Raw genomic sequence first — 17,331 nt, 5'->3', positions numbered from 1 at the left:
ACACAGCCAAATATTGCTCTTTAAAAGATCCTCAACCAATTTAAACTTAGGCTTCTGTCACTATGAGCCAAAAAGCAGGCCCTAACCTCTCTCATTTCAGACTTCTGTCTCTTACCTCCCTATCTGTACCCCAGGTTCCTGTCCTTCCGACAACCTCGAAGTGTCTGGCCTGAATTCACAAGATACTGACTGACTGTACCGGGACCTGAGCCAACCTGACAGTGAACTCATCTCTTACCTCCCCAACCTGTAACCCAGGGGACTCGCTTGGTGTCTGCAAACCTGAAACAGTCAGAAACTATTTGTTGGAAGAAAGAGAAAGCTCTGAGTTTTTCCCAAACAGCTCACTCTGCTTTTCTGTAACAGCATATCCACCCATTATATCCATCTATCAAAATCTACCTAACACCGACATCCAGCAGAAGGAACAGCTCTTCCATCAGGATGGACTGTCTGGCACACTACAGGGACACATTATGTGGCAGACACCTCTGGTGGCCCGTGTCACAGCCCTGGGCCCACCTGGGTTTTAGCTGCAGCTCTATGGTTCCACCACGTGACAGGGCCCTGCCGCAAGCACACGCTGTATGTCCCTCCATTTTTGTCCCGGGATCTGCTCCGTAAGTTCAGCCCAGAGTGTCAGGGATATAACACCCCTAGGGGCCACCTTTAGCTAACTGGGGACCGATGCTTGTGGATAAACATTCCAAGCCTTTCTCCTCCAGAAAGACAGTTCTGGAGGTGTTCTGGAAGGCGCTTCTCAGAGGTCCCAGCGGACGGAGCTCCCACGGTGACTTCAATGACATGCCCTCAAATTCACTTTTCCTCCTTCCGTCTCACGCCTCCAGTCTCTGGGAAGCACCTCCCAAATACACCTCTTGCCCATATTCCTTTTTTCAAGCTCTGCTGCTAGGGAACCCGGACTAAGAAAATCTCTTGCCACCAAGACAACCCTCTCCCGCCAAGTGTGGCTGCTGGTGTCTAAGACTGTCTCCTGCATGGGGTGGAAAGTTCCAGAACCTCCACAGCACCCAGCACAGTGCTCTCAGAGAAAAGGCCAACCCCCGTCTCTGGCCTGCCTGGCGCGCAGGGCTGGCCCTGCCCACCTCTCTGACCTCACTGATGCCCTCTCATCCCCCTCACGCCTCCATTGCACTGTGTTTCTCTGTCCCCCTGCCGGGAACTCACACCCCCTTCACATCCTTTACTCTCGAGCACGTCCTTGGGGAAGCCTTTTTCACTCTCCCAGATGATCACGGTAATAACAACAGCTAACACTTTAAATGAAATAATTCATTTCAATCCCCTAAAAACAATCTGGGGGTAAGTGCTGTGATTATTACTCCCATTTTAGAGATGAGGAAAGTGAGGCATAGAGAGGCTAAATAATGTACCCAAGGTCATGGAGGTAGTCAGTAACAGAGGCTAGACTTGAACTGAGTCAGACCAGCTCTAGAGTCCATGCAGTTACTACACACTATGGCTCCTCCCTCAGTTACATATGGGGCCTTCTGGCACCACATCTCTCCTTTAGGACGAATCACCTTTTCTTTAAAAAAAAAAATTCAGATACAATTCACATACCATTAAATGCATTCTTTCAAAATATACAATTCAGTGGTTTTTAGTATATTGTGTGACCACCACCTCTATCTAATTCCAGTACATTTTCATCACCCCAAAAGAAACCCCATCCCCATTAGAAGTCGCTCCCCATTCCTCCCTCCCCACAGACCCTGCAACCACCAATCTGCTTTCTGTCTCTGTGGGTGCTGTTCCGGACATTTCACGTAAATGGAATCACGCAGTATGTGGTCTCTTGTGTTAGCTACCTTCACTTAGCATGTTTTTGAGGTTCATCCATGTTGGAGCATGTGTCACTGCTTCATTCCTTTTTACGGCCAAATAACGTTCCCTAGTATGACAGACCACATTTTGTTTCTTCATTCTTTAGCTGATGGACATGTGGGTTGTTTCCACCTTTTTGTTACTATGAATAGTGCTACTATGAACCTGCAATACAATCAATAATTATCTGACTGAATGAACGGATAAATGGCAGATGTCTGGTCACCAACACTGAGCTGAATACCCTGGGCTAGAATGCTGAGCGTCCTGGGTTTCAGGCCCAGCCCTGCCTCTACCCAGCTGTGTGTCCTCTCGCCAGCAGCTTGCTCTCTCTGGGCCTCCTATTTCCTTACGTGTAATGGGGAACGAGGTACCCACACACCTGCCTGCCCCCCACATCACCTTAGCTGGTGTTCCACTCACCTCCGGGCCCTCCTCGCCATTCTGGCGGAGCTCGCCCTGCAGCCTGTCTCGCAGCTTCCCGAGCTCCGCCCGCAGGCTGCCCATCTCCTGCTCCTTCGTTTGTAGGTCTGCCTCCAATTCCACCTTCTGTTCAATCAGGGCCTTCCCCTGGGCCTCCACCACTGTGACACGGTGCCGGAGGTCATGGTTAATCTTCATCAGCCGTGTCTGCTGTTGCTGCAGCTGTGGAGCAAGAAAGGCCATCGAACAGAGCTGCCCGGTACAGTAGCTCACGTGGCACACTGCCCAAGGGCAAACTATCTACAGACATGCCATTCATACTGTAGACGTCTTGATTCGTTTGAGATTTGTTCTTAGAACTCTGTTGACGCCAGAGATGGCCTATTCGTATATTTACTGTAATTTTATGACAGAGGGAAGATAAGAGTCTTGTTAGTATGCAAGTATCATGACAATTTCCTAGCAGATGGAAATAACATGCTTGAGAAAGGGGTGTCTTTTTCTAAGCCAGGTAGAGACACTGTCTGGGTTCCTGGAGCAGCCTGAACCATGCTGGTCTGCTCACAGAGGGGCACAAAGTGGGTGGGCTGCAGAAGCCTCATGGTCAGAGCAAAGGCTGACCAGGCCCCGGGACCTCCCCAGGATATAGGACTCAAGCCACTGGGCAGAGCCACGTTCCCACCCGCTGTTCCAGTGGAGATGGCTGAGGGTCCACCTCATGGCTGCTGTTTCAGGGCTGGGTCTGCCAAGCCGTGGGCAGCATCCCCACCCCACGGAGCCTACAGAGTCCATGAATGAGACCCAGGGGAGCTGGGGAACCTCCTGAATGGAGGATCCAGGCTCTTGCAGGGACCTACTGGCTGAGAGGATGGACACGGGGTAGGGGCTCATCCGTCACTTACAGCCTCGACGTCCTCGTTCTTCAGCACGAGCTCCCTGTCCTTGGCTCGGATCTCATCGCGCTGTTTGTCCACCACCTCCTTCAGCTTCTTCATCACCTGCCGCTCCCGCTCTGACATGCCTGGGGTGGGTGAGCGAGACCCGCAGGTGAGTCCACCTCCCTGCCCTGCTCAAACCATCCGGCAGCTTCCCGCTGAGATGACACTGGCCCCCAGGCCTCCTCTCTCCACTCATCCCGCCCCAGTACAGGCTTTGTCTCTTGACCCCTCCAAGCTCATCCCCACCTGGGGCATTTGCCATAGTTATTCCGGGTGCCCACAAACCCCTTCCTTCCAGCCGCTCCCCAGCTGGCTCCCCAGGCTTCAGTTCAAACATCACCTCTTCACAGAGGCCCTTCCTTCCCTGACACCTCTAAAGAAAATGTCCTCCCACAGCATTTATTACCTTCACCGCACTCCTTACAGCGACTACTAAGTGTCTTGTACATTCATTCATCTAAGGAAAGAAGATACTGCATGGTGATTCAGAGGGTAGGCTCGGAAGCTTACACACTGGCTCTCTCATTCCTTAGGGCTGCTGTGATGACTGACCTAGTTAATACACGCGGAGCACGGAGGACGATGCTCGCCACACAGCACCTGCTGATGGCATGTTGTCGGTTACTTGCTTACCGTCTGTTCCCCTGAGCTTCGCGCCCCCAAGTACACTGTCAGCCCTAGAAGGCAAGTCCTTCCCCAACCTGTTCACTGTATCTTCCCTGGGTGAGCACACAGTAGGTGCTCACTAAGGGACAGGCCTGACACACAGTAGGTGCTTGCTAAGGGATTGGGTGGATTAATGAACTGTGAGGATGGGGGTTATATTGGTTTCGTGTGGCTGCTCTAACAAATGACCAACAAAATCTGGTAGCTTAGAACAGCAGAAATTTATTTTCTCATAGTTCTGGAAGCCAGAAGTTTAAAATCAGTCCAAATTCAAGATGTTGCCAGAGCTGTGTTCCCTGCGGAGACTCTAAGGGAGAATTCGTGCCTGCCTCTTCCAGCTGCTGGTGCTGCCAGCGTTCCTTGGCTTGTGGCTGCATCATCCAGTCTCTGCCTTCTCTGTGGTCCCATCCCCTTCTCTTCCATCTGTGTGAAATCTCTCTGCCTCCCTCTTATAAAGATACATGTGATGGCATTTAGGGTCCACCCAAATAATCGAGGGCACTTTCTCCATCTCAAGACCTTGAACTAAATCACATTTGTAAAGATTTTACCATAGAAGGTAACATCCACAGTGTCCGGTGGTTAGGACCTGACATTTGCGGGGTGGGTGGGGAGTGGGAGGGGGCAGGCTTTGTTCAGCCTCCTACAGGCGCTGGGGCTGACAGCTAATCCCTGCTCCCAGGAGACCTGGGTTGGGGGTCAGGCTCAAACACAGATTAACAAAGGAAAAACGTTCCCCATTTCCCTCTCCCCTGGGACTCAGGAAACACTGGCCCAATCAACCAGGCCCCCAGTAGCCATGTGGATGATTCCTCAGCTATTTTCCTCATGTGTGATTCCCACTCTGAGTTGCTCTGTCCACCTGAGTTTTTCCACTGGCCTCCCCGTCCTGTCCTGGATATTCCCAAGCAGGTGGTCACCACCATGAACGAGCATTCCCAACACCCCTGGGCCACTGCTGCAAGGCAGAGCCTGGGCCTCAGCTGGTGGACAAGGGGACACTGCTAACATCTCCCAAAAAAGCGTTTCTCAGACACAATGAGTGCACGCGGGCAGCGGAGCTGAAATCAGATGTGGGCAGAGTCTGTGAAAAACCACAAAAATGTTTGCTGTTTGCTCTTTGAGCACCTGTCCTACCCTTAGTGGGTGGGGTACTAAGGGCCCAGCTCATTTGATCCTTCCTGGGGGGCAGATTCTGCTCCTGGAGAAATCAGGCAGGAAGAAGAGCCACGTGGGGGCGGGGGGGGAGCATGAATTTTCTCTTGAGAAAGGAAACCCCGCTCTGTACCCGCTACATCATCCACCTCCACGGGCGTCCGTGGCTGGAAGACTGAAAGACGGAGAACAAAATGGTCAAGAGCTTGGGGTCTGAAGCTAGGTGTCTGGGACTCAGTCCTGGCCTTGCCACTTACCTGCTACTGAGCTGAGCCTGTTTTCTCACTTGCAAATGGGGATCCGGTGGAGTCCCCCACCTGAGGGGCTCTTGTGAGGCTGCAGGGGTTAACCTGTGAGACGTGCTCACAACAGGCCTGGCACAGGAGTAAGTCTCTAAGTGTTAGCTGTCCTTTTACCGGTAAAATGGAAATACCTGCTCCAAAGGCTGAAGCCAAGATCGAGTCTAAGAGTGGTTACAAGAGTGCCTTGATAAATTAAAGGAGGGCTAAGTGTTTTCCATAGACTCACAGACACTGTTAAAAGCTGGGAGACTTCTGAGCAATCATTTAGTCACCCAGCAATTCAGGGCCCTGAGATCTAGATTTAAAGAGACACTCGGGCAAGTACACGAGCAACTCCAAGGTCGGTCTCCCAGGAGCCAAGGTCGGGTCTCCCAGGAGCCACGTTGATAGTAGCAAAAAAATGGCAATAATCTAAATGTCCACAAGCAAAGAAACAGTAAAAGAAACAAGGACCTTCCACCAATGGGAAACGACGTAGCCAGTTAAAAGACTGAGATACACTTGAAAGTGAGAACGACAAGTGACAAAGTCACAGCAGCACTATTCACAATGGCCAAACTTGGTAGAAACAAAAAAGCCAAAGTGTCCACCAGCTGATGCATAAACAAAACGTGGTCCGTCCATCTGATGGAATATCCTGGTGGCTATAAAAAGGAATGAAATACCGACACGCTACAATGTGATAAATCTTGAAAACATGGTGCTGAGGGACAGAAGCCACATACTGCAGGATTCCATTTATTCGCAATGTTTACAACAGGCAAATACATAGAGACAGGAAGTAGACTGATAGTGGCCTGGGGATGAGGGGTGGGAGTGGCTGTAAATGGGCACGAGGTTTCTTTCTGGGGTGACGGAAATGTTTTCAAATTAGATCGTCATGATGGTTGTAGAGTTCCATACGTTTACTAAAAATCACTGAAAAACTGTATTTTCTTTCCTTTTTATGTAAGGTAGCACAGCCGATGTTTTATTGAGCTGAAATTCCTACCAGCCACTCTTGGCTCCCACATAAGGTGCCACTGGTAGGACAAAGTCAACATAACTGCCCTTGGGACATCTTTTATTGGACAGCTCCATGTTTGATGCTGTCTATATTTTGTCTCAACAATCCTAGGAGTCAGGAGTCGTCAATTCCCATTTTGCAGGTGAGGAACCTGAGGATGGGACGAGTACCATGTTTCCCCAAAAATTAGACTGGGTCTTGTAATAAGTTGTGCTCCAAAAGACGCATTAGGGCTTATGTTCAGGGGATGTCATCCTCAAACATCTGCTAGGGTTTATTTTCCGGTTAGGTCTTATTTTTGGGGAAACACAGTTAAGTAACTCCCAGCTCCGTTTTCCTCCTCTCCTGGGGATGGAGTTCTCTGTCCAGAGCTCAAGAATTTTTCCAGACCCTTGAGTGTATCTTTGCACCCTCACCTCCCCTATCCAATAGCGTTGACACCTGTAATTCATTTCCACATGTGCTAATATGTAAGTATTTTCTATTGTTGCCCTCCAGTTGACAAGACAGATTTCTGAAAATAAGGGGCAGGGAAGTGCTTTTGAATCTGGAGAATTCCAGGGAGTGGGAGACAGGACACCGCCAAGGTGGCTGTGAGCGCGGCGCCTGGCATTAACTGCTGAGAAAGCAATGCTGCTCCATGCAGGGCCAGCTGCTCCGAGCAGACTCTCCCACCCCTCTCACCCCATCTCACAACGACACCCCTAAATCCTGTCTCCCCTAGACACACAATCTAACTCCGTAGGCTCCACCTTCGCTCAGGGACCCCTCTGCCCAATGCCTGTTCCTCTCACAGGTGGAAGAAATGCTTTTGTCCTTGTGTTCCCATGGTTTCCCGTGCAAAATAAAAATAACCGTGAAAGGCACGCCTGGCATCTGCTCGGTCTCTCCACCCAGTGGGGGTTGCTACAGAGCAGAAAACGAGCCTCCCCGAGCTAACCCTTTGGGATCTGGAGCCATGCTAGATGCCAATTAAGTGCATCTCAAATGACACCATGTGGGCTGTTTCATGACAAGCTGGGCAAGGATCTGGAAAGCTGAGCAAAGCTCCACACACGAGGGTGCTGTGCATGGGAGCAGCCAGGGTGTTCGGGTCCAGGCCTGGGGCCCTGAGACGTCACTGGGACAGGCAGCGGGAATTCCCAGGTCATCCCAGAGTCCCGGGGCATACTGCAGAAATGTCACAGACAAAAAGATGGCTATGGGTTCCTCAGTAAGCCCCACACAGTTACCAGATGACCCAGCAATTCTACTCCCAGGTATAGACAACAAAGCACTGAGAACACACGTCCACACAAACATCAGAATGTTCACAGTAGCCGAAAATGGGAAACAACCCAAAAGTCCACCAATGGATGAATGAATAAGCAAGATGTGGTCTATCCATACAATGGAGTATCACCAAGCCATAAGAAGGAATGATGTACTCTCTCATCCTCCGTTTTTCTCGGCAGTTCAATTAAAGAGGTTGGACTAGATAAAAATAATTCACAGTAATAATAGTTCACACTTGCGGAGTGTATATACCAGGTACTATTCTTATTCCAAACAGTCTACATGTATTAACTCATTTAACCCTCACGACCACCTTATGAGGAAGATGGTTATTTCCCCCATTTTCACATGGGGCACTTAGGCACACGAAGGTCAAGTGATTCGATCCAGGTTATTTAGCGGGTAAGTATTGGAGTTAGAGCTCACACTTAAGTATTCTGGCTCTAGAGCCCATGCTTATAACAACTAAGATTTTTGTTTTCATCGCACGAATCACATCTCAACAAAAGAAACTCAAGAAAAAGAGAATTTCAGGACCTAGCTCAAAGATTTCCTTTTTCCTTGGTCCCTACAGTCCTTTATCAGCGTGCTACTTCCGCCTCACAGAGTTGTAACTCCAAGTTCTAAATGTTAGGCACCCACGAAAGTCCGTTCTCCATCCCATCAAACATGAGGAAGGGGCTTGGGTGGGAACCCAAGGTGTTTACTCAGACTAAAGAGATGGGTCTGAGTTTCCCTGGGGATCAGAGGCAGCCTCTGATTGGGAAGGAGGCTGGCGGGGGGCACAGAGCTGATGCAGCTCACCAGGGCCCAGACCAAATCCCACTGTCTGTCTTTGCTTCCCCAGCACCAGCCGAGGGCCTGGAGTGAACGTTCTCCTGCCCCAGGGCCTTTGCACTTACTTCCCTCCCAAGATATTTGTATGGCTCGCTCCATCACTCTATTAGGGCTCAAATGTTACCCCATCAGAGAGGCCTGCCCTGATCATCGTTATCTAACCAAATCCCTCACCAAATCACCTCTGTCATATCCCATTGTTACAGCTCTTTCATCGCACTCGTCCCCATTTGGAATGCTGTCCTCCATTTGTTTGTTTACATATTTATCACCTATGTCCTCCACTCTAGAATAAGCTTCATGAGGGTAGGGGCTTTGTCTTTTCTAAGGTGTATCCCCAGTACCCAGGAAAAAGCCGAGAAAAGTGAGGAATCTGTAACAACTTGCTGAACAAACGCTTAGTTCCAGCATCTGTAACTTAGGCTAAACAATTTCTCTCAGGCAGAGTGATGGTGACAGTATGAGCCAAAGGCTTTGCAGGTTAGAAACACCACACTGTCGTTCAGGGACCGAAACCGTTACACCGTCACTCACGACGTGGGTGATGACAGTGGGAACAGCCTTCTGCCCCCCACCCCCAGGCTGACCCCTCCTCTTACCTTCATGCTTCTGGAACTCTTCCTCAGAGAAGCTGACATCCTTGTGGGAGAGGTTGGTCATGAGCTGTTTGTTCTCCTCCTGCAGCTGGGCGATCTGGGAAAGGAGGTCCTGTGCTTCCCCTCGCCACACGTCCTCCACCAGCTCCAGCTCCTGCCGAGGCGATGGGCCGGTATGGGGTTACAGCCTGCCCAGGCAGCAGCCTCACCCCCTGACCCTCGGGAGCAGCTCGGGGTTGCAAGGGCTTTGGGTCTTCCCTTTCCCACGAGAACCAAGCATCGGGCAGGTAAGCAGACAAGGCCACCACTAGCCCACGTGGAAACTTTACAAGTGATAGGAGGCGTCCTTCCTCTGTTAGCAACTGGCTAGGTTAGAACTGCCCCAAGGACAATGACAGAGTTGCCATTGCACCTGTTAACTAGACAGAAGAGGGAGGATGAGCAGCCGCAGGCTACGGGCACCCTAACATATGCCCAACCTCTCTGGGGAGGTCATGTCCCTGACCACTGGACAGAACCTCAGTCAGGACAAACCTCTCCCCAAGAAAGAAAGAGACTGCAAAGGCCCTGAGGGTTGCCACCTGGCCCCAGAGTTCCTCAGATGTCTGATACAGGCATCACTTTGAGCGGTGTTGGGCAACTCACTTGACCACTGAGCCTCAGTTTCCCTCAGCTGGGGAGGCCTCGTATCAAAGCTGACAGGGTTGGTGTGAGGATAATTAAAATAATTTTGTGGATGGCTATAATGAAAGAACAAATAACAAGTATTGGCATGAATACGAAGAAACTGGAATCCTCGTGCATTGCTGGTGAAAACATAAAATGGTGCAGCTGCTGTATGCCAGTCTGGCAGCTCCTCAGAAAGGTAAACACAGTTACCATCGGACCCAGCAATTCCACCCCTAGGATCTACCCAAGAGAAATGAAAACACGTCCACGCAAAAACATGTGTGTGAATGTTCACAGTAGCATGATTCACAAAAGGGAGAAACAACCCGGTGTCCATCAATAGATAAACGGGTGAATAAAATGTGGTCCATCCATACAACAGGATATTATTCGGACAAAAACAGAATGAAGCACTGACACACGCTGCGACATGGACGAACCTTGAAAACATTACACTAAGTGAAAGCAGCCAGACACAAAAGGATACACAGTATGTGATTCCACTAAAGTGAAATGTCCGGAACAGGCAAATCCACAGAGACAGAACGCAGAGTGGCAGTTGTCTCGGGCTGGAGGGTGACGGGTTAAATGAGGAGTGACTACTAACGGGTGCGGGCTTTCTTTTCTGAGTAATGAAAATGTCCTAAAACTGACTGTGGTGATGGTGGCACAACTCTGAATACACTAAAGACGTTGAACTGTAGACTTTAAATGGGTGAGCTGTGCGGTATGCAAATTATATTCAGTAAAGCTGCTACCAAAAAAAAGGTATTCTGTAAAACCATGAACTAAGTAGGGCGTTATTGCTGGGCCTATGTGGAATGCTGGTTTAAAGCAGGGATACTGAGCCTGCTGACCCAAGTTTGGATCCTGTTTCTGCCACTTACTAGCTGATCTTGGATAAGTTTTTCAATCTTTGGGTGCTTTGGAAATAAGCAAAATAGTACCATATCTGCCTTCGAGGGTGGTCATGAGGATTAAATGGTTAATCCATGTAAATTATCTGGAATAGTGTCCAGCACCTAGAAAGGGCTAAAGATGTGCATGCAGATTTCCGTTCCTCCTACAGCCCATCACAAGCCGGCCCAGGTGGCCAGATGTCAGCATCACCTCTGTTTAGCTCCTAAATAAGGTTGTAAGTCCCATCTCCTTTGTTGGGAAGCTCATAGCATTGCGGAAATAAGAGGCAATAACTAAGTAGTCATACAGCTGGCTCAAGGTCACCAGGGAAGGTGAAGGGCAGTGCCAGAGGGCGGAAGTGGTGGTGGAATGATGGCGTGGGCATGCATACTTGCCACACGCAGGGGCGGGCTGGGAGCAGAGTCAGGCTCTTCCAGCCCCTCTGCTGTTTCCCTCTCTTTCGCCCGGCACGGGCTGAGCACACAGAGGACCCCAGCAAGTATCAGTCAAGTGTAACTGGCTGGGGGAAGCAGAACAAAGTCCCCCAAAGATGTCTACATCCTAATCCGTGGAACCTGAAATTATGTGACCTTACATGGCAAAAGGACTTGGCAGATGTGACTCGGTTAAGGATCCTGTTGTGGGGAGAGTCTCCTGGGTCATCTGGATGGGCCCAATGGTCCTTATAAGTGACAAGAGGGAGGCAAGAGGGTCAGAGTTAGAGATGAAATGGCAACAGAAGCAGAGGTCTGAGTTAGAGAGAGACATGAAGATGCCACACTGCTGGCTTTGAAGTTGGAGGAAGGGGCCACACAAGCCAAGGAAGGCTGGCAGCTTCCAGAAGCTGGAAAAGGCCAGGAAATGGATTCTTACCTACAGCCTCCAGAAGCCAAACTGCCCTCCTGACCCATTTCTGACCTCCGACCTCCAGAATTTTATCTAGCATTATTCATATTGGTCGTATTCATAATATCATATTATCCAGTCTGATCATAAATTTGATTGTTTTGAGCAAGTTTGTGGCAATTTGTCATAGCAGTAACAGGGACGAATAGACTTTAATGCTCAGTTCTTTTTCTCCCTCTCCTCTCAGTGAATTAAAGTTGATGCTGGGAGAGCAGATGCTTGCCTCTGAGCTGACCACGGAGAATTTTATCCTGACTCCGTAGAGCTAAAAAGGCCCATCCAGGAAGTCACCCCTGGTTGATCACTTTCTTTGCCTTCTCTCTGCATTAACAGCCCTCAAACTCCTTATGCTGGTTCACGAGGTCCAACATAATCAGACCCCCTCATCTCCCTGACCTCATCTCCCACCCCTATTCCTCACTCACTCTGCTCTAGAAGAGTGACCTTCTAGAAGGAACACTGACCTTTGTGTTCCCTGAACTCACACCAAGCTCTTACCTACCTCAGGGCCTTTGCACTTGCTGTGGCTTCTGCCTAGAATTCTAGCCCCTCCTCCGATCTCTTTGTGGCTGGCACCTACGCTTCATTCAAATCTCAGCTCAGATGTCATCTCCCCAGGGAGGCCTTCCTGACTGCCCCATCTATTAGACCCCCACCCTGGCAAGTCTCTTTCATATTTCCCTGTTTGATTTTCTTCATGGTACTTAGAAGCTGAAATTTTAAAAGCTTTAAAAAAAAAGCCTATCTCTTCACACCAGAATTTCACCATCCCATAGCGTAGCCACAAACCATATGTGACTGCTGAGCACTTGAAATGCGGCTGGTCTGAATCGAAACATGCAGTAAGAGTTAAACACCACTGGATTTAGAAGACATAGCACAGAAAAAAAATGCAAAATATCTAATTAATAATATTGTTTTGTAGCTATGTAAGGTGAATATTCATTAAACATATTGTGGTGATTCTTTTGTAATATACACACATCAAATCATTATGTTGTACATCTGAAACTAATATAATGTTACATGTCAATTACACACATATTGCAATTAAATTTGTTACATTGTTACATGTTGAAATAATATTTTGGATAGACTGGGTTTGATAAGACATGTTTTAAAATTAACCTCAGCTGTGTGCCTTTTTATTAATGTGACAAGCCATATTGTATTTCTATGGGACAGCACTGCACTATTAAGTTAGGTCCATAAGTGCAAAGACCTTATCAGTTGTGGTCACCACTCTCCCCCAGAACAGTGCTAGCCTAAGCACATAGTAGGTACTCAGTAAATATGTTTGTTGAATGAATAAATGAACATATGCTGTTTACATTATGTGTAAACAATATATAAACATTATATGTAAACAATTATATCTGCATAGCCACTGCTTTCTAAAACCTATTTGTGTGTTTTTTCCTGTCTTCCCCACTACCCACCCACTGCCTAAAATGAGGACCCAGCTTTCCTTTCCTCTGCATCGTACGTGTCACTTAGGGTATTTTGCATGCTGTGGCTTGTCAATGGTGTTACAGACTGAGAGACCAGGCAGAACAAAGAAACAAAGAAGAAAGGAAGGGAGGAAGGAAGTAAAGAAGGGACAGAGAGATAAGATCAAGGACGTAAGATTTTTGTGGAAACTATCTTGAAGAGCCTTTGAGACTACGGGGGAAGAAAACCAGTCACCTCTCTCTAGATCCCAAGCATATAGAGTAAAGGAGTTGGGGGCTGTTATAGGGAAAAGGATGCTGTCCTTCGGTTAATGAAAGCTCATCCTCAGTGTTTACAAACAAGCTGTGCCAGTGAACACATTGGTGTTTACTTCCTAGCTGACAGTGTTCCAGAAGCCACAAGTGCAACTGGCTGGGAATTCCATCTGACTCCAAGCCTAGTGACCTCCAATGTCTCCAAGGGGTGCCTCCCAGCCTGGCTGCGGCAGAACTCAAATGCTAGGGGTGGTGACATGGCTGTCAGGACTTCTCTGCGACCTGGCCTAAGTCCCTTGGTCCCTGCTAGTAAGAGGCATGAGAGGATTTCAAAGGTCCCTTCCTTCCCTAACCCTCTAGGAGAGATGGAGGGCTCTGGGGTAGGAGTCGGGGTGCCTGGGATGGGGATGGGGTCCCCAGTATCAGCCTATGAGCATCTCAGTGAAAGCCTCTCCAGACCTAAAAACAAGTTAACACTTGTGAGGCCCTCACAATGGGCTAGGCTCTGTCCTGAGCACTTTACATATATGAACTACTTTAATTCCCATCACAACCATACAAGACAGGTTCTGTTATTATGCCCATTTTACAGCTGAGGAAACTGAGGCATAGAGAGATGAGGTGACTTGCCCAAGATCACACAGACCATGAGTGGTAGGGTTTGAAACCAGGCTGTCTAGTTCCAAAGTCCCTGCTCCTGGGAATCTTAACACTAATTACAGGGCTGGGGCATTTTCAAGCTCCAGGGTTAGAGTTATCTTGGAAATGTTCCCTAACTCTTGGGAGCTTGAGTTTCCTTCTTGACCCCAGGGCATAGGGACCTATGAGGACAAACACAATCCAACCTCGCAAACACTGGTGGCTCTTAACCCACCCACAGATCTGCCCTCAGGTCAAGACTGCAGACACAGCCTGAGTTATTTTCCTTGAAAACACTCAGACCTCAAAGCACACAATGGGTGATGGCCTGCCAGGGAGGTTCAGAGAGGCCAAGTATATTCCCTGAGGCCACACAGCAAGCCAGAGCTTGTCAGGTACCGGGATCCGCCAAGGAAGGGATCCTCCAAGGAAAGGCGTTTCCTCCTATTCTCAGTCGGGGGAAGATTCTGACAGGAGCTTCCCTGGGCTGAGATTGGGACAGGAAACCACACAGTCTCCCACTTCCTTTTCCCCAGGCACCTCGTCTGGACTACTAGCCCAGTGGGGAGGCCCCAGTGCATGAGCCCAGAGGAATTCTTGTTTACAGGGCAGAGGCTTAGCTTTAAAGCTGCCCCAAATCATCTCCTTCCCCTAATTTAAACAGGGTAGGGAAGAGACACTAGCGTTATCTCCAGTGGAGCTGGGTTTCTCTCAGCGCTAACTTGGGACCAAGTCCCTGGGCAGAAAGCTTATGTCATTTCTGGAAACAAGTAATATAATCCTAGCACTTTGGATAATATCCTGTTTAATTCTTATAAGGTGGGTCCTATTACTATCACCATATGACATGTAAGGGAATAAAAGCACAGAGAGGTTAAGTAACTTACCCAAGGTCACACAGCTATTAAATGGTACAGATGGAATTGGAACTCAGGTCTGACTCCAAAGAGCTGCCCTCAGTCTCTGGGGTGATATATGCCAGGTGCTCATGGCTGAACAAAAGAGAGCCAAAGGCCTTTCCTCCATCCCTCCCTCTCTCATCCAGTCGGGTCTCCTCTAACCTAGTCCCCGCATACACACGTGCCCAATGTTGACGGGCCCTCTGGTCCCAGCGGCCCCACTGCCCGGATGGGCTGACTGAGGCGGCTGCCCACCTTCTGGTGCTTGCGCTCCTTCTCGATACGGTCCATCCTCTCCAGGCGCAGACGGTCCAGCTCGAGGCGCAGCTCGTCCAGTTCTGGCGCGACGTGGTGGCGACTGACCAGCACCTCCAGGATCTCCAGGACGCGCACGACCTTGGGCATGAGGCGCGCGATGGCCTCGCAGCCGTGCTGGTCGATGACCCGCTCGAACTCGTGGCCCACCAGCGACGCGATGTCGTACACGTCCATGACGGTCAGCTCCGCCACGTTCTTCTCCAGGACCGACTCGGCAGCCAGCGCCGACCCTCGGTCCTCCTCCATGGCCCCCCGCCCGGCCTCTCCCCCTCCCCGCAAACTAGTGCAACTCCCAAACTTGCCGCTGTCGAGGGCAGCGCCGGGTCAGGCCCACCTCGCGCCGCCCCGCCGGCCTGCGCTTAGCTGGCCCTCGGGCGAGGGCGCACCCGGCGGGCGGCCGGCGTCGGCATGGGCGGAGCAGAGCACCGGGAGCCGGGTCAGCGCGCTGGGTGCGGGTCTCGGCGCCCGCTCGGCCCGGAGCCTGCTCTCAAGTGGGAGGAGGAGGAGGAGGAGGAGGACGAGGAGAGGAAGGCGCGCGTGCGCAGGCCCGCGGCGCCTCCCAAGTTGGGAATCCGAGTTGGACGCAATGGAGGCGAGGGGTCTGGCTGAAGAGGGGGCCCCGCTGCCCTCGGAAACAGTTCGCGCCCGAGAGGCGCCCCCACGCCCGGTGCCTGGGAAGGAAGGGCGGCCGCTGCTGCTCCGGGAAACTTTGGCGGTGGCGAGGTCGGCTGACCGGCTCCCCCCGCGCAGGGATGCCGCGCGCCCCGCCCCAATCCCGGCCTGGCGAGGGGCGCGCCCGGCTTCCGCCGCCCGAGGGCGCCCTGAGGTCCCCACCGGCACCGCCCCCCATCCGCCGATTCGGCAGCCCCCGGCCCCCGGCTCCACCCTCCGTCCTCCCCCACCCGCCGCGCCAACCTCTCCTCCGCCGGCTCCTGGCTCCTCCTTTCTCACTCCCGCCCCGGAGGGGTCGAGGCTAGCCAGGCGGAGAAGGGGCGGCGGCGGTGGTCACGGGGGTCACTTGTCTGTGGATGCTTCGCAGCGTCACAGGGCGGCCCCTGCGTTGAAGAGGAATAGAGGGGTCGTGAGGTGGCCTCCGGTGTGGGGTGAATCCTGGGGAGGAAGCGAGGACACTCCAGCTCGCAGACCCTCCGGATGACCTGATCACAGACGCCGCTCCAGTACAGGTGTCCTTCACCAAGAGGGGCGCAAGGATCGAGGGGTCCTCTATCCCAGACGCCGCCCGGCTCACCTGCCAGCCGAGCCACGTCCATTAGCGGCTCCTTGTAACATCAACGCCACTTCACAGAGGAGGCGACGCCAGGGTTTGGATCTTTGCACCATGAGTTTTCTCGTCCCAAGCCCCCGAATCCCCCGGTCCTTTTGATCTGCCTAAATCCACTCGTCCGTAAGACACCGTCCCCCACCCCCAGGAGAGCCTTTCCTGAACCCACAACCCCTCCGCTCTTCTCATCCCCTACGCAGGGTTTGGGGACCCTCCTGCACTGCCACAGCCCCGCTGCTTTCTCCCCTGAAACTGCTCTTAGCATAGAGTTTGAACAGTGTGGTTCCACGTCTCTCCCAGCAAATGTGAAGGCAGAAAAATCCCTGAACGCCCTTGAAGCCATGAAGCCCACCCGACCTGGCACGTGTTGATTAAACCTTTAAAAAATATGTTTTAAAAAGTCTATAGGACATTGACTTTATATTTAGTTTAAATGTATACTTGTATAACGCTTTCCCTCACCGTGTGCCCAGGCATTATTCAAAATGTTTTACAAATATTTCCTCATTTAAGCCATACTCCGTGGGTTCTCAAGGTGTGGCCTGAATCAGCATATGTGCTGGCCACACAAAATGCTGTAGACGAGTTAGCTTTATAATTATTAATGAAACCGGGAGGAGATATCCTGCCTGAGTGTGGATGTACATGTCAGGCTGACAACCAGAAATGTGGACCTGGATCTCGGGACTAGAGCACAGCACGTAAGACCTACACTGACCTTCAGGAAATATTTAGCTCTGAATACATGCCAGGTACTCTGCTAAACCTGCAGGCTATGGGCAATATGCAAGGATAGGATTACTGCTCTTGTGGGAAAGAGACAGTAAACAGGTAAAAACTAAACTAATTTCAGATAGAGCAAGAGGATGGAGAAAGGGGAGGAATGGAGATAGCAGTGTCACAAAAACCAGGCGTGTTGTTGCTCTTCAACTGCAATAAAAGTCCCACACGCCATATCTTTTCACC

The 17,331-nt window shown here is 50.7% G+C and overlaps 1 protein-coding gene across 4 annotated transcripts in view; it reads right to left on the bottom strand.

Moving 5' to 3' along the window:
• RILPL1 (Rab interacting lysosomal protein like 1) overlaps positions 1 to 15,543 on the bottom strand; it is a 32,188-nt gene extending 16,645 nt beyond the window's left edge. For 3 of the 4 annotated variants that reach the window (XM_033097772.1, XM_033097773.1, XM_033097771.1), the window contains exons 1-4: positions 15,021 to 15,542; positions 9,050 to 9,200; positions 3,174 to 3,292; positions 2,272 to 2,493 (exon numbers count right to left, since the gene is read on the bottom strand). In XM_033097772.1, the coding sequence (XP_032953663.1) occupies positions 2,272 to 2,493; positions 3,174 to 3,292; positions 9,050 to 9,200; positions 15,021 to 15,329 (801 nt within the window). In that variant the 5' untranslated portion in view covers positions 15,330 to 15,542. Of the gene's footprint in view, positions 1 to 2,271; positions 2,494 to 3,173; positions 3,293 to 9,049; positions 9,201 to 15,020 lie in introns of all 4 variants that reach the window. The other variant, XM_033097774.1, reaches the window with a different exon arrangement.
• Between the last annotated feature and the right edge of the window lie 1,788 nt (positions 15,544 to 17,331).

This window comes from Rhinolophus ferrumequinum, chromosome 25, assembly GCF_004115265.2.
Source record: "Rhinolophus ferrumequinum isolate MPI-CBG mRhiFer1 chromosome 25, mRhiFer1_v1.p, whole genome shotgun sequence".
Classification (NCBI taxonomy): domain Eukaryota; kingdom Metazoa; phylum Chordata; class Mammalia; order Chiroptera; family Rhinolophidae; genus Rhinolophus; species Rhinolophus ferrumequinum.
This window is presented reverse-complemented; position numbering and strand designations above follow the sequence as displayed.